General features: G+C 35.9%; 1 protein-coding gene across 3 annotated transcripts in view; it reads left to right on the top strand.

The window, feature by feature from the left end:
• The window catches only part of LOC146002028 (venom protease-like), an 84,704-nt gene extending 78,037 nt beyond the window's left edge, over positions 1 to 6,667 (top strand). For all 3 annotated transcript variants that reach the window (XM_083139739.1, XM_083139740.1, XM_083139738.1), the window contains exon 7: positions 6,381 to 6,667. In XM_083139739.1, coding sequence (XP_082995865.1) covers positions 6,381 to 6,557 — 177 coding nt within the window. In that variant the 3' untranslated portion in view covers positions 6,558 to 6,667. The remainder of the gene's footprint in view (positions 1 to 6,380) is intronic.
• The last annotated feature ends 20,458 nt before the right edge of the window (positions 6,668 to 27,125 follow it).

Below are 27,125 nucleotides of genomic sequence, written 5' to 3'. Positions count from 1 at the left end.
GGGGGTAGTAATCAAAATCTTATATTATTTAATCGTGGGAAGGCCATGTCTGGGGCTCCAATTATTAGAGGTACTAATCAATTCCCAAACCCCCCAATTATAATGGGTATTACTATGAAAAAAATTATAATAAATGCGTGTGCAGTTACAATTACATTGTAAATTTGATCATCTCCAATCAAACTTCCTGGTTGACCTAATTCTATACGGATTAAGATACTTAATGATGTTCCAACTATTCCTGATCAGACCCCAAAAATTAAATATATTGTACCAATATCTTTATGGTTAGTAGAAAATAATCATCGTTGCAAGCAAGAATGAGATGACTGAAGTTATAGGTGATAAACTGTAAATTTATTTATGAGTTTTAACTCTCTCATTAATTTTGGCCCTATAGTTAAGAATAATAATTTTGAACTGCAATTTCAGGGTGATACTTTGTATGTATTAAGGCCTAAAAGAATACCTCTTATTTATGACTTTGAAGGTCATTAGTTTAAAATTAACTTAAGACTTTATAAAAATTTTATAGAGATATATAAATTGGTTGAATTAGAGGTAATTCACAAACTGAGAGAAAAATTGTAACTACTGATAATACTTGTTCTTTTAAATTTAATGGTTTGTTGTTAATAATATTTCATATATTAGTTTTATAATTTATTAAAATTGATGTAAGTGAGGTTCGTAAATAATAGTATAGGGTTAATAATGATATATTAATTAGGATTATAATTATAATTAATTGCCTAAGGTTGGTTGTTTGGATAATAACTATTCATTTTGGTAAAAACCCTAGTAGTGGTGGTAGTCCACCAAGAGACAACATTGATATAAATAAGGACATTTTTTTAATTGGAGAAAATTTTAATATGAACAGTTGATGTACGTAGTATGTCTTGTTTATTGAAAATAGTATAATAGTAGAGGTGGTCATAAGGATATATAGTAGTAAATATGTTAATCAGGTGTTATCTTCTGATGTTATTCTTAGAATAATTCATGATATGTGGTTAATTGATGAAAAGGCTATAATTTTTCGTAATGAGGTTTGATTTAATCCTCCAACTGCTCCAATAATTGCTGATGTTCTAATTGTTAAAATTAGAATTATGTTTAAATTGTTGATTACATAACTAAGTAATATTGATGGAGCAATTTTTTGAATAGTTGTTATTACTAGACAGTTAATTCATGTTATTCCTTCTATAACTTCTGGTATTCAAATATGAAATGGAGCGGCTCCTATTTTTATTAATAAAGCTATGGTTAGAAGTTGGGTTTGTATATTGAAATTTACTGAATTAATTATAATTAATGCTGCAGCCAGAATTATTGATAATGCTAATGCTTGAATTAGGAAGTACTTAAGTGATGCTTCTGTATTTCGTTGATTATTTGGTGTAGAAATTAATGGAATAAAAGATATTAAATTAATTTCTAAGCCTATTCAGGCTCCATATCATGAGGTGGAAGAAATAGAAAGGAGGGTTCCTATTGTGAGGGTCAATAGGAATATTATTTTTTTGGGGGTTGTGAGCATTAAAAAGGGAAGGATTAATTATAAACCTTCATATGTGGGGTATGAGCCCTCTAGCTTAATTAGCTTACCTTTTTATTATATTTTGGTGTATGATGCACTATGGGGTTTGATACCATTGGAGAAAGTTTAATTCTTTCAATTATAAAAAATGAATTTTAAAATAATAAGAACATGTTAAATTTCATGTATACTTTACCCTATCATGGTAATCCTTTTTCAGACATCTTATTTATAATAAAATTATAATAGTGGGTTAATAATATTATTTATTGGACTTTTATTTTTATGATTAATAAGTAGAACCCATTTATTAAATAATATAAAATACTTCAGAATTGTTTTTAATTTTATCTAATTTTTTTAAAGTTTTTGTAGTCTAACTTAAAGTAATTGACTTAATTAATATGTCATTTTAAAACTTATTGAATTTAGAGAAAAAAGAAGTTAATATATCTATATAGAACACAATTTTGAGGGAAAAAAAATTGTGTTCTATATAGAACGGGAAAGTGAGTAAAAAATTAAATGGGGGGAAATTTTCGTGAGATAATTCCTAATTATAATTTAATTTAATTTAATACATACTATATAGTAATAAAGAACCTCTCTTTATATTTTAAGGTTAAAGTTTTATTCTAGCTTAAATTTCCTTAGTTAAATTTTACATATGTATTTGTTAAAGAGAGGTAGAATTCCCATCAATTTTTTATGGGTTGAAATGGTGTATTTGAATTTAGTTCGCAGTGTGTGGGTTTGTTTAATTTTAATGTAAATTAGATTACAGAATTTTAAATTTTAATATTTATTTTGTCCGGCTAAATTCGTGCCAGCTGCCGCGGTTAGACGTAGGGACATAAGTGGAAAGTTGTTGGCTTAATTGTAGTAATAATTGATTTTTGGTTGTTTATATTTTATTTATTAGGTGACATTTTTAATATAATTTGTTCTTTATTTTTATTAATTCTATAAAGGTGATGTATTAAACTAGGATTAGATACCCTATTATTATCATTGTAAATTTGGTCTGAGTAGTATTAGTTATGATCTTGAAACTCAAAGAATTTGGCGGTGCTTTATTCTATTTAGAGGAACCTGTCCCGTAATCGATGTTCCACGTTTTATTTGGCCTATTATTGTAAATATCAGTTTGTATACCGCCGTAATTTGGATATTTAAATATATGTATTCTTTTTTTCTATTGAAATATATTTCAGGTCAAGGTGCAGCTCATTAGTAGGGGGAGAATGGGTTACATTGTGTTGATTTGGATAATATATTGAAAGTATATTTGAAATTGGATTTAATTGTAATTTTGTTTTAGAATAGCATTTTGGTTTATTAGCTCTAGGGTATGAACATATCGCCCGTCGCTCTCATTTATATAGGTGAGATAAGTCGTAACATAGTAGGTGTACCGGAAGGTGTGCCTGGTTTGACTAGTATCAAAATATTTCTGTTAGTTAGAATATTCATTTACATTGAGTAATTAGTCGTGCAATTCGACATATTTTGATAGAAATTTTATTACTATTTAAATTTTGTTTATAAATTGATTATATATGAAAAATAATTTTATTGGGGTTGGTTGTATATATTTAGTATATATAAATTAGTTTGTTATAGGTTATTAGTACAGTGTTGGGATTTATTAAATATATGAAATATTAATTTTTATTATAGGAGATGTTAATAATCGTACCTTTTGTATCAGGGAGGATTAAATTTTAATTGAGTATTCTGTTTTCTCGAAAGGTGAGGAGCTAGTAGGTTAATTTTAAGGTAAAAGTGTTATATTTTTCTGTTAAAATTGCTATTTGTAATAAAATGTTATTCGGCTTGTCTTATATCTAGTTATTAGGGAATTATATTTAATATAGTTTTACATTTTAATATTTTTTATATTAATATATATATTATAATATTAATGTTTAGTTATGACCAGGGGGATGTGCTTCTGGTTAATATGTTGGTTATAACTTTATAATAAACTTATTATATTTGTTGGTTTGGAGATTGCTAGTTTTTGTAATTTTGTTATAATTTATTTGGAATTTTATTAAAAATTTAGTTTGGTTTTATTTGTTTACCTAATTATATGTTTTAATTATTTTTTATTTAGAAATTATGATTCTATTAGTATATTTATTTAATTAATTAGAGGAATTAGGCAAAATTTATTCTCGCCTGTTTATCAAAAAATCTTTTCATGATTTTATATGAAGTATAACCTGCCCAATGACGATTGTTTAATGGCCGCGGTATTTTGACCGTGCGAAGGTAGCATAATCATTAGTCTTTTAATTGGGGGCTAGAATGAATGGTTGGACGAGGAATGAACTGTCTTTAATTAATTAGTATATAATTTTACTTTAAAGTGAAAAGGCTTTATTTTTTTTAAGGGGACGATAAGACCCTATAGATCTTTATATTATTTTATTAATATTTTGATTTGTAATATAATTATATATATTATTAAATGATATTTTGTTGGGGTGATGGGAAGATAATAGTTAACTCTTTTTATTTAATGTTCAATAATTTTTGTTATTTGGATCCATTTTTAGTGATTTAAAGAATAAGTTACCTTAGGGATAACAGCGTAATCTTTCTTGAGAGATCATATCGACAGGAGGGGTTGCGACCTCGATGTTGGATTAAGATATCATTTGGGTGTAGCATTTCAAATTTGATGGTCTGTTCGACCTTTAATTTCTTACATGATCTGAGTTCAAACCGGCGTGAGCCAGGTTGGTTTCTATCTCTTAATATTTAAAAAGTGTTTCAGTACGAAAGGACCAAATACTTATATTATATATAATAATATTGATTAATAATAATTACTATTATGGCAGAGAAGTGCATTGAATTTAGAATTCAAAAATAAAGGTAAATTTCTTTTTGTAGTAAATGATATTAGCCTTATTTATTGGAATTATTTCTTTTATTATTTTAGTTGTATGTGTTTTAATTAGAGTTGCTTTTTTTACTTTATTTGAGCGTAGGATTTTAGGGTATATTCAGATTCGTAGGGGTCCTAATCGGGTTGGTATTTGTGGTATTTTTCAGCCTTTTGCTGATGCAGTTAAATTATTTACTAGGGAGCAGACGCTACCTACTTTAAGAAATTATTATCCATACTATATATCTCCAGTTTTTAGTTTATTTTTGTCTTTGTTTATTTGGGTTGTTTTTCCATATCATACTTTGTTATTTAATTTTTATTTGGGGGTATTTTTCTTTTTATGTTGTATGAGAATGGGGGTATATAGAGTAATATCTGCCGGGTGATCATCTAATTCTAATTATGCATTGCTCGGAGGTCTTCGAGCAGTTGCTCAAACTATTTCCTATGAGGTTAGATTGGTGTTAATTTTATTATCTTTTATTTTTTTAATTGGTGGTTATAATTTACTTTTATTTAGTATTTTTCAGGATTATTTATGATTTATTTTTATTGCCTTGCCGTTGGCCTTAGCTTGATTGAGTTCTTGTTTAGCTGAAACTAATCGAACTCCTTTTGATTTTGCTGAAGGAGAGTCTGAACTTGTTTCTGGGTTTAATGTTGAGTATAGTGCTGGTGGGTTTGCTTTAATTTTTATATCTGAATTTGCTAGTATTTTATTTATAAGTGTTTTATTTAGAATTTTGTTGTTGGGTGGATAAACAAGGCAACATAAACAACACCAATCAAGCTATTGACAAAACATTTGAAGTACGTTATGGTCAATAATGCCAGACGATTCCGTGCAAACGTCAAATCGCGCCTAACTTCAATCAGTGTTGCCAACGCTCAAAATATAAATAGTGACCCTCGTAGTTACCCACTTACTACTAATAATGTTGCTGGTACAGCTTACGTTCTGAAGCTTATCTGTTTAACTATGCGAAAATGCACATTCATAGTATATACCTTGTTTCCAAAACCAAATTTTTACAGGCACATTAATTTACAAACAGCAGCAATGTCGTGCGCATCTCAACCGCGTAGGTTCTCCTTCTCCACTGATGCCATGCAGTTTGCCAACCCGAGCATTAACAATGCGCTAGGATCGAATATTCTTTCGTCGATCGGAATAGCCCCTTGGTCGAAATAGCCCCGGGCTTCCCTATATATGAAGGGAAGGTCTCCGTGGCTGAGTGGTTGAAAGCTACGACGCCAGGGGTCCTGGGGTTGAATCCCAGCCTGAGAATGGATGTCCTTTGTGAGTATACATTCATTTCATCACTCATATTCATTGTTGCAATTAGCCAAAAGTGACAGAGAAGCGACGTTAAATGACAAAATTCAAATCAAATCAAGAAGAAAACAGATTAAAGAGAATTGTGAAATATTTCAGAAGACATGTAAGCAGCGTGACTTTTTCTTTGCCAAAGAGGAGAGGGCGGTTGCACTTGACCCTGTGCTCATTTAGCTATAGTTGCAATGCCCCCGGACGCATCCATGGATGTCCTACTTTTCGTTTCAGAAAATCTGGTCACCCTCATAATGACCCCGGTGTGTATACCAGACGCGGGCCTGTCGTCTTCCATGCTCATATGTCCATAAATTCTAAAATCACTGTAAATACCGTTTAAGTCCTCTTTCTTTCTCTCTCTCTCTCTCTCTCTCTCTCTCTCTCTCTCCCTCTCGCTATATAGACAGTATATACGTGTGTGTGTGTGTGTGTGTGATCCTCATCACACCAACAGTCAATTCCATATCCATACTCATACATTTTTTCCATATTAATATTGTTTTAGAAGAAATATTGCATGGCTTAATTGTAACCCTATTAAGATAATAATAAATAAATATATATTTCCACACTCAAATTCCGAATAATTTCATTTTCAGGGTGATTCCGGAGGACCCTTGGTAGCCTCAACTGGTGAAAACTTCATCTACACCTTGGTGGGGGTCGTGTCAAATGGCATTGGATGTGGATCCAAGAAGTTCCCGGGTGTGTACATCAGGGTGACTTCATATCTCGACTGGATTAGATCCGTAACAGGGCCTCTGCCAGCTCCATGAGAAAAGACATTCTGTGCTCGAGGCATTTTCATGTCGTCTTAGCTTGAAATGAACTGCTTCTTTCATTCTAGTGCAAGAAAAGTGTAGGACACCGAGAACAAAATAAATCAGTAAGCTTACATCTTCTGTTCTTTGATTAGGTTATAGGCTTTCCACCAGTGGCGTATACTGAGTCAAAGGTTTGGGCTATCTATGTCACGTGGTCCTATGTTATGAATAGAAATGTTTACCAACTCCTAAGAAATCAGGTTGCCAACCCATAAGAAATCAGGTTGCCAACTCATAGGAAATCAGGTTGCCAACTCATAAGAAATCAGGTTGCCAACTCATAAGAAATCAGGTTGCCAACTCACAAGAAATCAGGTTGCCAACTCACAAGAAATCAGGTTGCCAACTCATGAGAAATCAGCTTGCGAACTCCTGAGAAATCAGGTTGCCAACTCATAAGAAATCAGGTTGCAAACTCCTAAGAAATTAGGTTGCCAATTCATAAGAAATCAGCATCATCATCTCACTGATATGAATATTATTATTTACAATTTCTGATCGATTTTTCTCCTGTATTTTATTCTCTAGGCTTCAGGCTTCGCAGATAGCCTAGGTAGCCTAGAGCATACGCTCCTGCTTTCCACATTTCATATTCAAGCAAGGATGTCCGAGAGAGAGGGGAGGATGTTCAAATTCCCTCCGAAATATCTTTTAAGTAGCAGTATTAATAATATGAAAATTTTATAGCCTCGGGGCTGTACTGAACATTTAGCCTGAGTCAGCAAAGTGGTTGCCGACCTGCGTGGCGGAGTGGTTAGGACAGGGCATGCCGTTACATGAGTGTTCTTTGTGAGTGTCTTTTGATCAATGTCATCATATCATTACTGATCGTCATCTTCGCGATTAGCTAAAAGTTGCAGAAAAGCGAAGTAAAATAAACCAAATCAATCAATCAGCAAATGGTTTTCGAAAAATCTCCTCCATTCGAAATACCGCATTGATATTTCAAATTCTGAGAAAATTATATCTGTTTCGAATTCAATGTAGAGCATTCTTCATGTGGTTTGGATATCTGCAATTTTTTCGATATGTAAACAACAGTGAGAGAGAAATTGGGCCACTTTGGGCCGATACATTTGTCACATGTACAGTGTCTCTCAAAAGTTTTAGGACAACGACATTTTAAACTAGGCAACCCAAATTACGTAAGGCGCTGGTGGGTTGCGTGTAGAGTTACGCTTAATTTCAGGGTTGCCATATGCACAATAGATATTTATGAAATACGTGAAACGAATAAAACCAAGTATTATTGTATAAAAAAATTATCAGTATTACATTTGTCGCAAATAAGAAATACTTTCTGAAAGAAAAGAAATCGATTTTCTAGTATTTCATCGCTGATGAGTCTACACAAAGGAAAAGAGGAGAGAGGAAACGAAAAGGGACAACAAATTAGAGGAGAAAAGAGAGAGCGAAAGGGGAAGAGGAATAGTAAAGGAGGGAAGAAAAGATAGGACAGATGTGGATAGGAGAATTAATGAGGAGAAAGGGAAAAGATGCGAGGAGAGATGAAGAAAATGGAGCAAAGGGGAGAAGAGAGGAGGGAAAGAGATGAGAGGAGAGGAGAAAAGTAGGTTTGAGAGGAGAGGAGGAGACGAGAAGAAAGGATTTGAGAGTAGAGTAAAAGAGAGAACATGAGAAGAACGAAAAGAAGAGGAGAAGAGTGTAGTGAAGTCGGAAATCTAAGACAGGAGAGGAGATAAGAGGAGTGGAGAAGAATGGGATGGAGACAAGAGGCGAGAACAGGAGGGAAGGCGATATGACATATAAGCAGAGGAGAAGAAAGGAAGAGAAGAAGGAGAAGGAGAGAAGAGAAAGGAGACGAGAGGAGAGATGAGGTATTTGTAGAAAATATCGTCTCAGCGTCAAGAATTGATGCATTGATCAAAATATCGACATGAAACATTCAATAATATTTTAAAATGAATTGGAGAATGTATTAGATCGGTGGGAAATACCTTTTGGCTGAGTTCAGAGCGAGATAAACTCTGAAAAACGAGAAAATTGGTAGCTGTTGTGTGCGAGTTGTTTCTTCTACCTTATTATTGTGATTAGGCATTATTAATGGGAAATATCTAGAGGCTTCTATATTGCAGGACGATGTTCTCTTCCTGTGATACTGCAACAGACGAAATTCCTTGTGTACTGACGAAAGTCTCGTGTTCAGCACAGTATTATGAAATTTATTTGCTGTTGCGTAAGGAAACGCAAGACAAAGATATTCTACATAGCAGTAGTAATGGCAGCATTTTATTCCTACGCGTCAGCAAAAATTCGACGCGACTGGTGTTATGTTACATCCGGTGTAGCGGGCCACGAGCGATTTTATTGTTGAGTCAGCAGAACGTGTCTGATCACCTTGAAGACATCGGAAGCGGTGGGAGGAGGGGGGTCAATGGATTTGTCACGTTGTTTCTTGATGAATGCTAACCTAACACGTGCGTATGTTTGTGTGTGTGTGGAGGAAATGCGCGCGCAACCATTGCGTATGATTCAAAGACATGAAGAAATGATTTAAAGATGGCGCCGAAGGTGCTTTACCCCGAAAGTTTAGCGGCTAAGGTTATTGCTCTGTAAAACAAGAGGCGTCGAGGGTTCGATTCCTGGTAGAGTCAATATTGATCGATTGATAGATTGAGTTCGTTTTTTTAAGTCCACTTTATGCACGGCAAGACTAATCAGGAGTGGACCTACAGTTGAAAAGTGGTGATTCGGACCACTATGTGCCTCCACCGAGTATCGAACCTGGGACCCTTTGATTACAAGGCGACGATGTCAATATTGAATGGTCTCGATTAGCCTGTGTGTAAATAAAGGCAACAAAATGGTTGAGTTCGAAAATCGAGTTGGGTTAGTGGTTAATGTTGTCACCTGGCAATGAAGAGGTCGCGGGTTCGATTCTCTAGGTAGTTAAATTAGGCCAATTGTTTAGTCCCGCCATTATAGGTCCTCGATTAGTCCATCTGTGCATAAATAGTGTTTGAATAAAATCAATATGGCGGCCTTGGGTTAGTGGTTAATGTTGTCGCCTGGTAATGAAGAGGTCGCGGGTTCGATTCTCTAGGTAGTTAAATGAGGCCAATTGTTTTGTCCCGCCATTATAGGTCCCGATTAGTCCATCTGTGCATAAATAGTATTTGAATAAAATCAAAATGGCGGCCGCGTTTTGTGTTTAGCGGCGGCGGCGCGGGCGCGGGCGGGAGTTTTTTATTCCGCGAGATGTTTCAACCAAGTGGTTGAGGGTTCGATTCCCAATGTTGGTGAAAATTGGATATTCAATTGTATTTGTTTAAAAGTTCCGATTAGCTTTTTGTGCACAAAGAGAAAATGAACTAATTGGAAATAGGATGTTTATGCTGTAATGACAGGTCCCCAGGGGTTCGATTCACAATGTCAAATTGGCTGATAATGATGTTGTTTTTAAAATAAAAAAAGAAGTGTGTTGAGTCCCCATTAGTATTTAGGCAGGAACAGATATTAAAAATCAAAACAAAATGCCTTTTGATTACAACGCAAAGACTTTACCGCTAATGTATAAAGATAAATTAGAATCTGTTGTTTTGCCGTGTGGGGCCCCAGTACCGATTAGCTTAAATGCATAAAGAGTAGGTAAAATAAGCAAGATGGCCGTCACTATTGTTTTGTGATCAAAGAGGAGTCACAGGTTCGTTTCAATCAAAGGAGGCAAGATTCTATGTTTCAATTCCATGTAAAAGTCTAAAGTTATGTTTCGATTAACCTCAATGCATAAAGAGGAATTAAACAAAAACAAGCAAAATGGCGACAGATGTGATAAAAGAAAAATTGAATTAGTTTTTTATAGTGACAAGAAAAAATAGCGAATCATTGTTAGAAATAGAATGAAAATAAAGATACTTGCCTTTGCGTGTCCAGCGCTGTGCAGAAAAGCTCTCATGCTTTATCTCCGACAAGTCCACAATACACATTTTTTTTATTGTATAGTTAATTATTAATGTTGTTATTAACACAGATTCTTACCAGTGTGAAGAAAAGCTCTCATGCTTTATCTCCGACAAATCCACAATACACACTTTTTCATTATATAGTTAATTATTAATGTTGTTATTAACACCGAGTTTTACCAGTGTGAAGAAAAGCTCCTATGCTTTATCTTCGACAAGTCCACAATACACACTTTTTCATTATATAGTTAATTATTAATGTTGTTATTAACGATTGTTACCAGTAAAAATATAAACCATGAGGATTTTTAAAGAGCTGATAAGTGAAAAAAAGCCAAGACATATATTTTATCCCTGTTTATTACCAATATTTACAAAATTCAAAAGACCCGCACACACACACACACACACACACATACATATGTAAAATGTTTATATTGTGTCACCAGTTTATCAGCATGTTATTTAACAAGTTTTTATTCTTCAAGTTTGTTCACTCACCCACATAAGGAATTGTGTCACTATCATATCCATTTTCTGCTGCAACCACTGAATTAAAATGTTTCACTATTTTTTCCACAAGCATGTTCTCGCAAAAAACAAACACTTCTTTGGAAAGTCTTTTTCCGTCGATGTTTTGTATAGACAAAGGCTCAGGTTTTGTACATCCATGTAGATGGGAAAGCACAAACTTCTCCTTATTACATGCATGGACAGGGGAAATATCTGTGCAACCGAAACATTGTTCGCGAAGGTCGAGAATGCAAGATTCCACACAGTTTCCAAAATATGATTTCAGATACGGCGACACTGTTTCACACATAACTTTCGCATGCTCGATGCACACAAATATCTTCATAAAGTTCCGCCACGAACTTTCTGCGATGAACACTATCTCCAGGGAACCGTAAGCTGGTTTCTTCCTTATAATGATCTGACGGCGATTGTACAGTGTGGTTATCAGCAATTCATGTTGCTCACTTAGTGGGTAGGAAACACGAGGCTGCTCACCTGGAATAGCGATGTAATTGTCGATTACTGGAAACAATTCCTGAAGAGCGTGCCACTCCTGCAACTGTAGTTCAACACCGGCCGCCCCGCTTCTGTGTAGCCTGACCACAGGTTGGAAATCCAGATGAGAGGAAAGTCCGATTGAGATAACTTTTGTTTTCGAAGCATTCAAATAGTAGACGTGATCAAATAATATCGACTGGCGTATAAGACTAGTTACTTGTTTTTGTTCTTCAGGTAAATGCTGATCGCTCTCTTTCTGAAGAACCCCCTTGAAATTAGTGTACGGTTGAAATCTTTTTTTCAGCGGCATCGAAATAGAGGATTCCATGACTAAGAACTGCGAGATACTGCATGTCGCAGCGTGCAGGTATACATTTGAAGAAATGCGTGGGTGTGTTTTTGAGACGCATGCGCGCGTAGCAAACCAAGCATGTGCTGGACAAAAAAGGTGGAGGGGGCGGGGCATTACAAAGATCAATGGTGAGAGAAAAATCAGCAGAATATCATAAACGTCATATTGAGGAAATATTGGATAACAAATATTAATTAATTTAATTAAAGCATCAACCGCATTGTCGATCTGAAATTAGGTTTATAGACAGGGGGCAAAATGGAAAATATCGACGATGTTCTAGTGTTGGATTGTTTCTGTATTTCCATCGGTATAATCCTCCACCACATTTGAAGCATACTGTTTTATCCTCTTTTTGAATGTAAAATAATCCTGCTTCGGACAGAGCTTCTACAAACGGGAATTCTTTTGATTGCCAGTTTCTGAAAGAGGACAATCTAGCATTGAAAGATCCCATCTCTGGATATTGCGTCATTGTTCTGTAAAGACACAAAACAAGATAAATATTATAAGTAAGCTGTTGTAAACTGTAACGCTACAAAATTATTAATATACTATTAGGACTATATGTAACTTGTATAAAATTTCAAACAGTATTTACTGTCAATATTTTCTAGTATACGTACCGAGTATTATAAATTTAATTTACGAGTCAGCAAATAAGTTGTTATAATATTGTCGTTTTTTATCGGTACTGGGAATAAAATTTGAAATTTATGCATGGGTTTACCAGAGGCTCTATGGAATAAATACAGAAAACAGTAATGCCCACAGTACACAGACCCGTAACTTTGTATCTGATGAGTGTTGTACGTATAGAATTTAGAGTTATTTTCCAAAAATCGCAAATGGTTATGCACATGTGGAGGTTTTCCGTAACTATCAAAAAATTCCCCCCGGGAGTTACTGTCTATGTAAATTGCTACCCAGTGCTTCCCGGGGCTATCTTTGGGATCTGTATTTACAATCAACGCTGCTGGTAGTTCCACATGTACAGGTAATTCATTAGCTGCGAAAACCCCAACATGATGATTGTCAAAGGCTCTATTTGATATTCACCCGTGAAGCAAATTTAAAGTCGACAGCATTGCTGGACACTAAATAGTAATATTGTGCAACTCACCTTGTTATACAATTAATCCAGATGAATATCTCTTTGATTATTAATTTCCATGAGAGCGTCAAATTCAGAGTAGATAACACAAGTCACAGTAGATTCCAAAGCCGATTTGAAGTGGACTTCCAAGCTAACAGCCCCTTGCCGTTGAAGACTGCAGTGGGATATGGCACTTGCAGCTGCGTCTGGTGTTATATCGAAAACAAGTAATGCGTATCCCTGGGGGTATTCCTCACGCGATATATTGTTTCCTTCATCCATATAGTGTATCCCTGTTCCAGAGAATAATGTGTGATATGCTGTTATGTACTTGTTGTTTTCGAAGTCTGGTTGAAGTGGTTTGCCGGGAATTTGGACTCCATCAACATATAAAGTAAAGAAGTTGTAATTGAAATGTTGAAAATTGAATGGGTTTGTAGACAGAGTGCCGTTGAATGCATCGTTGGTAACAAACCCCACAACTAATCGTTTCGGAAGACGTCCAAGTATCACATTGTCAATTGTTTTTGAAACAATATCTTTTGGAATAGTTACAGCTTTAAGTTGTACTCTTGTTAGAGGGTATTTTGCTGTATGTTTTTGCAATATGCGATTGTGACTAAGTTTGATGGATGAACTGACCGATACTTTTCTCACATATAGTGTAGCATCCAGAATTTCCACTTTGCCTTCACTGTCATCTAATCCCATCAAGCAGAAAGTGTTTTTCGAAGGAATCAGTTTTATTCGCATTTCCACTCCATTGATCAAAAATTTCTCTTGATTGAAAATATCAGAATGCAAGTAACCAAGCATATCAAATGTTTTACTCTGTTTTGTTAGTTGGTTACGTTTTGTAAAGCCTTTGTTGTCTTCCGAAACGTTATCAAAAGCGCCTGCTGTATCTTTGTACCACAATGCACTTTGGAGATGAGACGATTTTGCAGATATGTCATAGTTCAGTGCTTTTTCAAAATAAGACCTGTATGGGTGCATGTGAGATGGAAACGAGATGAGTTTGTTATTTAAGTAGATTTGTACTTCGCTGAACATTGCGTTGAGAAAATCATTGACAGGTCCAATTGTTTTATCTGTGGGTAGCAATAACTGACAATTCGCTTTTACAATTCTGGCATCTATATTCAACATTGTGTGTGCTAAATCCATATAATCATCACCATGTCCAGGTATTACAAACTCGGTGGGGGCATTATCTGCCAGAGAACTAACAGGTTTGTATCCGATGGTGTGGTGTTCTAAGATGCTTGTCTGAGTAGGTTTTACCGAGAAAATATCCAATTCACTTTTAAAACACTCACATGATTTCTCCCTAATTAGCGCCATATCTAATCAAAAATATCTGATGTTATTTGAATTTTCTTACGGTTGCGTTTGGTTGTTTTCTTGGTGTTTGTATTGGCACTGGATCTCTTCTTTCTCTGAGCGATCCTTCCAGTTCGCTGTCCCGAAGCAGAGTGATTCCTTTTGAAATGTTTATGCCCCTGATAACCTGAACCAATCATTTCCTTTAGCTTTGTTTCAGCTTTTCTTTTAAGATTTGATCTGGCATCCGAAATTCTGGATTGTAGTGACTGTTTTAGGGGTGTTTTGTCTACAACATCACCTAACACATTTACCCCTGTTTTTAACATTTCTTTCCCTACAGCTTTCGCTCCTTTTTTGATAAGAGGCAAAGCTGACCGAAAAAGTCCTCCAAGAAAACTTCCAATGCCATGTCCTTTTTGATAGGCAGCACCGTAATATATGTTACCCACACCAGATCCAGCTTGTTGATGGTAGTATTGAAAATATGGGTCATTCATAACACTGGGGAACAGTGAAATTGCGGCACAGTGTTTGAGAGCTAATTTAGGGCAATTTCGTGCTGCTGAATAATGATATAATAATATATTTCCTGAATTGGCTCTAATTTATGAAATAAATGCAACTAAACCAAAATGGCGGAAACATAAGAAATACATATAAATGAACTTCCAACAACAATTTAATATTTCTTTTTGTTATTACAATCATTATTATAAAAATAGATTTATATAGGCCTATGATCAAAATAATTAAGAAAATATGTACACAATGAAGTAACAAACTATGTGAAACGTTTTCTATACGATTACCTGCTGTATTGCTTTTTAGGACAATCCCTCTGTAAGCTCCAACAGTAGTCGGCCATCACGTGGCGATCCCACCGTCCCTGGTACCTTTCTTCCATTATCCTTATATCCTGATGGAACCTTTCTCCCCGTTCTTCACTAAAATCACCAACGTTCTCAGGGAATCTGGCAATGTGGCTATGTAGAAAATGTATCTTCACACTCATACTAGCTCCCAATTTCTCAAAATTTTTCAACATATTTCCAACTATATCGGGGTACTTTTCTGCTCTGTGATTCCCCAAAAAGTTTTTGACGACGGACACAAAGCTCAGTCAGGCCTCAGATTTGATGTAAGACATGTAAGTTGTAAAATTGGCATCATTTATATGTGTACGAATTTGTGGTGGTCCGTCAAAGATTCCTGCCTTCAATTTTTCAATACTTAGTCCTGGAAAAGTGTGGCATATATATTTGAAGCAATCACCACTTGTATCTAAGGCCTTGACAAACTGTTTTATAAACCCAAGTTTAATATGCAGTGGCGGAAGGATGATTTTGTCCCTATCTATCAGCGGTTCATGAATGATATTAGCTTTTCCCACTAATATTTTCCCTTGGAGGCCAAACTTTTATCGTCCAATGCTTTTCTCTAGCACGACTATCCCACAAACATAGGAAACAGGGATACTTTGTGTACCCACTTTGCTGTCCTAGTAAAAAAATCACCATCTTCAAATCCACACACACGAGCCACTTATGTTCAGCATATTCAATTTTTTCTAAAACCATTTTTATGTTTTGGTATTCTTCCTTAAGGTTTGTTGAGTGTCCGATATATTGCCTAGCAATGCTTCATAAGTTGTCTAGCAACAATTTACAAATATATAAGTAAGTTTATTATGAGAATTTCAGCCCATTATCAAATTTTGATATTACCGAGAAAAGCGTAGAGTAATTTTACCTCCTACAATTTCCATGGTGTTTATTTTGATAACTGGAGTCAATTCAACTGAACCAATCATACAATTGGCAATAACAGCTGTTTTGTGTGCTGAAACCGTTATTAAACTTTATGCCGCAAAATAAAATCTTTTTTTTGTTCCCCAGTGTAATCAGAGCTTTTCACCACAACATCTAAAATGAAGTTTCAAACACACTAGTCCGAAGGAGAATGGGATGTGTGCACCAGTGCTATCCCTTAAGTCAATTTCTATTTGTTCGAAATTATGTTTCTGCACTGGGATGTAATGTGGTGAATCGAAAATTTGCACACCATCACTTCCAAAAGTATGTTCCATAGGATTAATGTTTATAATACGTAATAGAGGGGCGACAGCATCTCCCACCATATGTGATTCCGCAATATCTGTGTAAATATACATCTGGGAAGGAATTTCTCTCACAACATTTGGAGGCGAGCGTCCAATTTTTACTTCTGATAGATCATCGGTCGGTTTAAAACCTAATATCCGTGCCAGTTGAGGTGACAATCGTACATTTATGTTTCTCTGCTTGGTAGATATATCAACAGTCACATGTTTGTACGCAGGATGATTTCGGAGACTAAAATTTAATGTTTCAGAATATTTATTGATTTCTGCAACAATGCTGTTTATAGATGCGTAATAACCTTCGGATATTCGAAGTTCGTTCCATTTGATATCATCCATAGATTTATATTGAATATAGTTGTTAAATCTTGTAATGTTTAGTATTGAATAAGGATAATGCACTTCTACCAATGCCATCTCCCATTTGTTGGTGTCCAACTCCACACGATTCTGAAGCTTTGTGGTGTAATTAGTTAGAGTATTACTTGGGAAATATTTCATGGAACTGTTACTAGGCAAAGTAAGGTAGAAAGCGTTTGCTTTTCTCATGATGTGTTATGAAGGTTATTTGTACCACTGATGAGAATACCTACAAAAATTTATGCCTCTCTCTCTCTTTTTTTGACTCCAAAAACGATGCGCTAATCCAACTGTCAAATAATCTGGAGTAACCTTTCCAATGAACTAACAACTTTTTACTGGCTCCTTTACCTTTGGTCGCAAGGATTTTATCAATTTCATGCATATCCGGTAAGCGGACCAATTGCAACTCTTCCGTATAAAATGTTCCATCGATTTTATGTCCTTGTAGATCTTTTAATTCATACACTTGAGGATTTCTTTTCAAAATACGTTCCACCACAAATATTTCTCTTGTCCAATTTTCCATGTAACCTTTGTCAAAGCGTTTTTTTGGTTTTTGTTATTCTCACTGTATCTCCTATTTTGAATGGCATCTTCAATGACAATAGTGGAGATGAATCAGATTTGAGTTTTTTGTCATACATATTGTGCCATACTTTCAAAACCTTCTCAGGAGTAACATCTGCTGGTGCCATTTTAATACTCGAGTGAATTTTATGATTATAAGCTTTCAAAAGCTTTGGGAGTACATTAACATAACAGCTGGTTCTTTGCCTAGTAAAATACTTCCACATGCGTTCCTTTAAAGTTCTGTTGAATCTTTCAACAATACTAGCTTTAATATCAGGATTCTTTGTTGTAAAATAAATTACATTTTGTTTCTTGAGATATTCCTGCACAATACTGTTGGTAAACTCACGGCCTTTGTCAGTTTGTAATTTCAAAGGTTTTCTTTTGCTTTGTTTGAAAATTTGCTGGAAAGCCTTTTTTATACATACACCAGTTTTATTTTTTACAGGGGCAGCCCAAGCATGCCTGCTAAAAATATCGATAACTGTGAGTATATATCTGTACCCTTTGTTGTGATTCCGCAAACTCTGCATGTCATTCAAGTCAGCCTGCCATTGGTCATCGATATTATGCACAATATAAAAGTTTCTCGGAAATCGACGCTTTACAGGTCTATGCAAAGTGTATGCAGTTTGCTTTGTCAACCAATGTTTGATTGTTGACAATGGTATGGATTTTTTTACAGCTTTCCATAGTGTTGAAGCTGTAGAATAGGATGCTGGATGAGATGGATTGTACCAGATATTCTCTAATATTTTTTCGCTCATGGTTTGTATCTTGACCAAACTGGAACAGTACGTTTACGTTTGTGCCCTGGAAATGATGATACAAAAGAAATTGGTTCCTTTTCTTCCTCTTCTTCTTCTGCTTCTGTTAATTCTTGTGCCTCTTCTTGGTTAGCTCCGGACAGCGGAACATGGCGTCCGGGGTTGCCAAAAACAATCTGTTGAATAAACTCCTGTCTCCGGGGGTTTCCAATATATTCTTGAGGAATATTAGATAACGCCAGAGCTCTATTGAATAGTTGCCACCCAACAGGATTGCTTGTTTTTCGTGGTCGAATTATATCCGATACTAGATCGACAATATTTGAGCCTTCAATTTTATTATTGTTAATAAAAACTGCCCCATATTTATCCCAATCAATATTACTATTATGTAAAAGACGTTCATACAACAGTTCGGCTTTTCTACGATACATACTAGGTGTAGCAGCTAGAATTTCTTCTTTCATATCAGTCAACTTCTCAGTAGATTCTGTAATCGGTAGCGACACAGGTTCTCTTTGTTTTCGAGTAATAGACAGAAATTTTTGAAGCACAATACTGTAACGATTCCATTTTTCATCATCCGAAAGACCTTTGAGATTCAAAATTACTTGCATATCCTGATCCAATTGCGATAAGGATGTAGACGGTGCAGACATAACAGGATGTCTCATGTTATCCATAAATTCTTGAGGTATTATAACCATTTTTTTGGCATGCTCCATGTTCAGATTTTTTTTCACTTAAATAAACTTGATAACACACCTCCTATTAAAGGGGCTAATAACGCAGGTAGAAATCCTCCGTGTTGCACTAGTATCTGTTTCTTCTGCTTTGTAGAGTGTCCTTTGGCAGAGAGATTACGTATCACCTTCTTGTACCGGCTCAATCTTGTTTTCTGAGGTGTTGAAAGAGGAACATTCCCTTTTAGAACATTGTAACAACACTCACAGATTGAATTAACTAAGGAAGAATCAGCAGCTTGTAATATCGCTGTGCGAAGAGCTGGTTTAGCATCCGACAAAACTTGGAGCACTTTAGCGTGTTTCACTCTTGGAGCCATGATGATAGAATAAACGACTAGTGATTATGCTTGCTTTTTTTGTAGGAATATATACATAATTGATATCATCGTCGGGAAATATCCGCGACCGAAAACGTACTTCTTCCGGAGTGTTCTGCTTCAGATCAAACAGCAAATATCCATGGGGTTCAGCGGTGGCATTGTAATATGCATCTTTTATAAAATTTGGATTCTCCGGGTATACTTGTCTAGATAAATAATTAATTTGGGCTCTGTCTCTTGGATTTTTGAAGCATACAATATAATGACTATTTAAAGATATATCCCTATTCCCTTTTCCCTGATGGAATAGATTTTGAGTGATAAAGAAAAGACTAATATCACGATGATGACACCCTTTTGTAAATAAATCTGTGACTCTTTGATCGCATTCCCTCATCTGATCATCGATAATAATAAGATGAGGTCCAGAATTTGGCACAAATTGGTCAATATTAGGCATTCCTTCCCGAAATTGTACAAAACCAGGGAAATCATTGTATGCAGATTGCCATTCCCCGTAGCACACCAAAATATTGTTGAATTTTACATTTACCATTTGGGGTAAACACTGGAGAAAATGCTTCACAAAATATGTCTTTCCACATCCTGATGGACCAGCCAATATTGCAGAGAACGGGTGTTTCCACAAGCACTCCATTTCTCAAACTGTGAAGAATGTTTTAAATTACATATGATATAAAAGTCGAATGTTATGAATATTTTTCTAGTTGTTAGATTTTACTGATACGTTGTATCTTCAAATTACATATATATATATTATATTGTATTGTATTATATATATATATATATATATATACACTTCATCAATAAATAAATATGCGTGTGTGTCTGTATATATATATATATATATACACACACACATACAGACAATTTTGTTATAGTACAAAATTCATTTTACAACAGCACAACAAATGCCTGATAGCATTGTACGCATGCGCGTTTGTAAACCCCGCCTACATATTCCGAGCATCAGCGTTGTGTTAGATAGCTCTCCATTGTTTCAACAACGATAAACAGCTTGGTGGCCCAGATCAAATTGGTTCTGGAATCTACTGTGACGTGTACCGTCTACTTTGAAGTATAAAAAGGTGAGTTGCACAATATTACTATTTAGTGTCCAGCAATGCTGTCGACTTTAAATTTGCTTCACGGGTTAATATCAAATAGAGCCTTTGACAATCATCATGTTGGGGTTTTCGCAGCTAATGAATTACCTGTACATGTGGAACTACCAGCAGCGTTGATTGTAAATACAGATCCCAAAGATAGCCCCGGGAAGCACTGGGTAGCAATTTACATAGACAGTAACTCCCGGGGGGAATTTTTTGATAGTTACGGAAAACCTCCACATGTGCATAACCATTTGCGATTTTTGGAAAATAACTCTAAATTCTATACGTACAACACTCATCAGATACAAAGTTACGGGTCTGTGTACTGTGGGCATTACTGTTTTCTGTATTTATTCCATAGAGCCTCTGGTAAACCCATGCATAAATTTCAAATTTTATTCCCAGTACCGATAAAAAACGACAATATTATAACAACTTATTTGCTGACTCGTAAATTAAATTTATAATACTCGGTACGTATACTAGAAAATATTGACAGTAAATACTGTTTGAAATTTTATACAAGTTACATATAGTCCTAATAGTATATTAATAATTTTGTAGCGTTACAGTTTACAACAGCTTACTTATAATATTTATCTTGTTTTGTGTCTTTACAGAACAATGACGCAATATTCAGAGATGGGATCTTTCAATGCTAGATTGTCCTCTTTCAGAAACTGGCAATCAAAAGAATTCCCGTTTGTAGAAGCTCTGTCCGAAGCAGGATTATTTTACATTCAAAAAGAGGATAAAACAGTATGCTTCAAATGTGGTGGAGGATTATACCGATGGAAATACAGAAACAATCCAACACTAGAACATCGTCGATATTTTCCATTTTGCCCCCTGTCTATAAACCTAATTTCAGATCGACAATGCGGTTGATGCTTTAATTAAATTAATTAATATTTGTTATCCAATATTTCCTCAATATGACGTTTATGATATTCTGCTGATTTTTCTCTCACCATTGATCTTTGTAATGCCCCGCCCCCTCCACCTTTTTTGTCCAGCACATGCTTGGTTTGCTACGCGCGCATGCGTCTCAAAAACACACCCACGCATTTCTTCAAATGTATACCTGCACGCTGCGACATGCAGTATCTCGCAGTTCTTAGTCATGGAATCCTCTATTTCGATGCCGCTGAAAAAAAGATTTCAACCGTACACTAATTTCAAGGGGGTTCTTCAGAAAGAGAGCGATCAGCATTTACCTGAAGAACAAAAACAAGTAACTAGTCTTATACGCCAGTCGATATTATTTGATCACGTCTACTATTTGAATGCTTCGAAAACAAAAGTTATCTCAATCGGACTTTCCTCTCATCTGGATTTCCAACCTGTGGTCAGGCTACACAGAAGCGGGGCGGCCGGTGTTGAACTACAGTTGCAGGAGTGGCACGCTCTTCAGGAATTGTTTCCAGTAATCGACAATTACATCGCTATTCCAGGTGAGCAGCCTCGTGTTTCCTACCCACTAAGTGAGCAACATGAATTGCTGATAACCACACTGTACAATCGCCGTCAGATCATTATAAGGAAGAAACCAGCTTACGGTTCCCTGGAGATAGTGTTCATCGCAGAAAGTTCGTGGCGGAACTTTATGAAGATATTTGTGTGCATCGAGCATGCGAAAGTTATGTGTGAAACAGTGTCGCCGTATCTGAAATCATATTTTGGAAACTGTGTGGAATCTTGCATTCTCGACCTTCGCGAACAATGTTTCGGTTGCACAGATATTTCCCCTGTCCATGCATGTAATAAGGAGAAGTTTGTGCTTTCCCATCTACATGGATGTACAAAACCTGAGCCTTTGTCTATACAAAACATCGACGGAAAAAGACTTTCCAAAGAAGTGTTTGTTTTTTGCGAGAACATGCTTGTGGAAAAAATAGTGAAACATTTTAATTCAGTGGTTGCAGCAGAAAATGGATATGATAGTGACACAATTCCTTATGTGGGTGAGTGAACAAACTTGAAGAATAAAAACTTGTTAAATAACATGCTGATAAACTGGTGACACAATATAAACATTTTACATATGTATGTGTGTGTGTGTGTGTGTGTGTGCGGGTCTTTTGAATTTTGTAAATATTGGTAATAAACAGGGATAAAATATATGTCTTGGCTTTTTTTCACTTATCAGCCCTTTAAAAATCCTCATGGTTTATATTTTTACTGGTAACAATCGTTAATAACAACATTAATAATTAACTATATAATGAAAAAGTGTGTATTGTGGACTTGTCGAAGATAAAGCATAGGAGCTTTTCTTCACACTGGTAAAACTCGGTGTTAATAACAACATTAATAATTAACTATATAATGAAAAAGTGTGTATTGTGGATTTGTCGGAGATAAAGCATGAGAGCTTTTCTTCACACTGGTAAGAATCTGTGTTAATAACAACATTAATAATTAACTATACAATAAAAAAAATGTGTATTGTGGACTTGTCGGAGATAAAGCATGAGAGCTTTTCTGCACAGCGCTGGACACGCAAAGGCAAGTATCTTTATTTTCATTCTATTTCTAACAATGATTCGCTATTTTTTCTTGTCACTATAAAAAACTAATTCAATTTTTCTTTTATCACATCTGTCGCCATTTTGCTTGTTTTTGTTTAATTCCTCTTTATGCATTGAGGTTAATCGAAACATAACTTTAGACTTTTACATGGAATTGAAACATAGAATCTTGCCTCCTTTGATTGAAACGAACCTGTGACTCCTCTTTGATCACAAAACAATAGTGACGGCCATCTTGCTTATTTTACCTACTCTTTATGCATTTAAGCTAATCGGTACTGGGGCCCCACACGGCAAAACAACAGATTCTAATTTATCTTTATACATTAGCGGTAAAGTCTTTGCGTTGTAATCAAAAGGCATTTTGTTTTGATTTTTAATATCTGTTCCTGCCTAAATACTAATGGGGACTCAACACACTTCTTTTTTTATTTTAAAAACAACATCATTATCAGCCAATTTGACATTGTGAATCGAACCCCTGGGGACCTGTCATTACAGCATAAACATCCTATTTCCAATTAGTTCATTTTCTCTTTGTGCACAAAAAGCTAATCGGAACTTTTAAACAAATACAATTGAATATCCAATTTTCACCAACATTGGGAATCGAACCCTCAACCACTTGGTTGAAACATCTCGCGGAATAAAAAACTCCCGCCCGCGCCCGCGCCGCCGCCGCTAAACACAAAACGCGGCCGCCATTTTGATTTTATTCAAATACTATTTATGCACAGATGGACTAATCGGGACCTATAATGGCGGGACAAAACAATTGGCCTCATTTAACTACCTAGAGAATCGAACCCGCGACCTCTTCATTACCAGGCGACAACATTAACCACTAACCCAAGGCCGCCATATTGATTTTATTCAAACACTATTTATGCACAGATGGACTAATCGAGGACCTATAATGGCGGGACTAAACAATTGGCCTAATTTAACTACCTAGAGAATCGAACCCGCGACCTCTTCATTGCCAGGTGACAACATTAACCACTAACCCAACTCGATTTTCGAACTCAACCATTTTGTTGCCTTTATTTACACACAGGCTAATCGAGACCATTCAATATTGACATCGTCGCCTTGTAATCAAAGGGTCCCAGGTTCGATACTCGGTGGAGGCACATAGTGGTCCGAATCACCACTTTTCAACTGTAGGTCCACTCCTGATTAGTCTTGCCGTGCATAAAGTGGACTTAAAAAAACGAACTCAATCTATCAATCGATCAATATTGACTCTACCAGGAATCGAACCCTCGACGCCTCTTGTTTTACAGAGCAATAACCTTAGCCGCTAAACTTTCGGGGTAAAGCACCTTCGGCGCCATCTTTAAATCATTTCTTCATGTCTTTGAATCATACGCAATGGTTGCGCGCGCATTTCCTCCACACACACACAAACATACGCACGTGTTAGGTTAGCATACATCAAGAAACAACGTGACAAATCCATTGACCCCCCTCCTCGCACCGCTTCCGATGTCTTCAAGGTGATCAGACACGTTCTGCTGACTCAACAATAAAATCGCTCGTGGCCCGCTACACCGGATGTAACATAACACCAGTCGCGTCGAATTTTTGCTGACGCGTAGGAATAAAATGCTGCCATTACTACTATAGCCTAATAGTTATAAAGTGCTCATTTCATTTCTCATTATAAAACCACAGAATAATTTTTCCATAAACTTGTATGTTAAGTAGGTTCCAATTTATGTTTGGCCATTTATCATTCTTTATAATTATCATTCCAATTAATCATAAACATACTCATACATATGCCACTTGTTTTTAATTTCACGAAAACGAGAAAAGCAGGCACTTCTACACATGCTGTGCAGGTAGTTTCAGGATTTGCAGGTTGAAATAAAGCTTACATTATTTATAAACATTCAAATACTTCGAAGCCTCCCAGATGGCGTAGCTGTAACGTCGCCGCCTTGTGATCAAGGAGTCCCGGATTCGATACCCGGTGGAGGCACAATGTGGCCACTTTAAAGTGTAGGGCGAAAGCCGGTTTAACCTTACTGTGCATAAAACGCACTTAATGCGTCCTGCAATGTAGAAGCATCTAGATATTTTCCATTAATAGTGTCTAATCACAATACTAAGTTAGAAGAAACAGCTACCAATATTCTCGTTTTTCTTCATCACTTCGATTTTTTTCTCGAAGATAGCTGATAATCAAGAAAAGCAATTCAAAATTAAAGTAGAAGTTCAACTACATGAATATCCAACGATATTTACAATATTGGAGTGACTGAATATATAGAAATTGTTGTTTGAATGGAAGGTAAAGGCGTGGTGTAGTGCTTAGCGTTCTCGACGGGGCATCTAGAGGTCCCAGGTTCGAGTTCTTTTTTTTCAATTCTCATTTTATTAAACAAGAGCATTGTAACATTATTTGTAATAGCAGTGTGAAGTAGCTACATTGTTCTACATCCGCAATTTACTAAATAAAATTAAAGAAATAAATGAATTGACACATTTTCAAAGGGGTATTTTTACGTACAAGATCGTGAATTATGATACTCTAACGATAATTGTGTACTGCTTCAAAGACATTGACAAATATTCATGAAATAACTATTTATATGTGTGATAATTCAGGACATACTATTTTTACCCCTTTACTCACTCCAGTTCAATGCAAGAATACCTCCGCAAATATCGACTGAAAAGTTTTCATCATGTGCAATTCTCTATTAAATGCTTGCGCCGATCCGTACTAACTTCGTTTTCTTTGTTACAAACAAGTAATCTTTGCACATTACATGTAGGAGGAGTGTTGCATGTACATTTCACATTGGTCAGATCCTCCTAGGTATTGTCAAGAACAAAAGTTTGTAGGGTAGTGGTTACCGTTGTAGATTGTCAACCTGTCGGTCGTGGGTTCAAACCCCTCCGGTGGCAGAAAATTTTCGTAAGTTTTAGACATATCCCATTGTGTCCGTTGTCCACGCAGTGTGAAACGGAATGATTCTGTTTGGAATTAACGATTGGGGGAGGAGAAATTTTAAATAACAAAACCTCAATTTCAACGAACTGAGAAGTGGAGAAAAATTGGATAATTCTTATAAATATGAAAATTACATTCATGTTTTAGTGGTATAATCGCAGGTAGAATTAAAGATCTTACGTGGCAGATTTTATCTCGCTCTGAACTCAGCCAAAAGGCATTTCCCACCGATCTAATACATTCTCCAATGCATCAATTCTTGACGCCGAGACGATATTTTCTACGAATACCTCATCTCTCCTCTCTCTCCTTTCTCTTCTCTCCTTCTCCTTCTTCTCTTCCCTTCTTCTCCTCTGTTTATGTCATATCGCCTTCCCTCCTGTTCTCGCCTTTTGTCTTCATCCCATTCTTCTCCAATCCTCTTATCTCCTCTCCTGTCTTAGATTTCCCGCTCCACTGCACTCTTCTCCTCTTCTTTTCGTTCTTCTCATGTTCTCTCTTTTACTCTACTCTCAAATCCTTTCTTCTCGTCTCCTCCTCTCCTCTCAAACCTCCTCTTCTCCTCTCCTCTCCTCTCTTCTCCCCTTTTCTCCATTTTCTTCATCTCTCCTCGCATCTTTTCCCTTTCTCCTCATTAATTTTCCTATCCACATCTGTCCTATCTTTTCTTCCCTCCTTTACTATTCCTCTTCCCCCTTCGCTCTCTCTTTTCTCCTCTCATATGTTGTGCCTTTTCGTTTCCTCTCTCCTATTTTCCTTTGTGTAGACTAATCAGCGATGAAATACTAGAAAATCGATTTATTTTCTTTCAGAAAGTATATCTAATTTGCGACAAATGTAATACTGATATTTTTTTAGTTTTAAACAATAATACTTGGTTTTATTCCTTTCGCGTATTTCATAAATATCTATTGTGCATATGGCAACCCTGAAATTGAGCCTAACTCTACACGCAACCCACCAGCGCCTTACGTAATTTGGGTTGCCTAGTTTAAAATGTCTTTGTCCTAAAAATTTTGAGAGACACTGTACAAGGTAAGTCACAAATAAAACAACTTTACACAGTTATTATGATGTAACTATTTATTATAGAAAATCAAATAAGACATCAATACAAAGAAAATCTCGGGAAGTATTTTTCCCACTTGGCACACTTATGCTGCTTTGCCGCTACTCCGCCAGGATCGCTAGTGTGCCAAAATGGGGACTGACCTGGAGAAGGCGTCTTCGATTACAATTATGCAAAGACATTTTCGCATTCGTTCCGGTAGTAATCTACCAAATTGGAAGAACAT

Source organism: Lepisma saccharinum, chromosome 18, assembly GCF_977018435.1.
Source record: "Lepisma saccharinum chromosome 18, izLepSacc3.1, whole genome shotgun sequence".
Classification (NCBI taxonomy): Eukaryota; Metazoa; Arthropoda; class Insecta; order Zygentoma; family Lepismatidae; genus Lepisma; species Lepisma saccharinum.
This window is presented reverse-complemented; position numbering and strand designations above follow the sequence as displayed.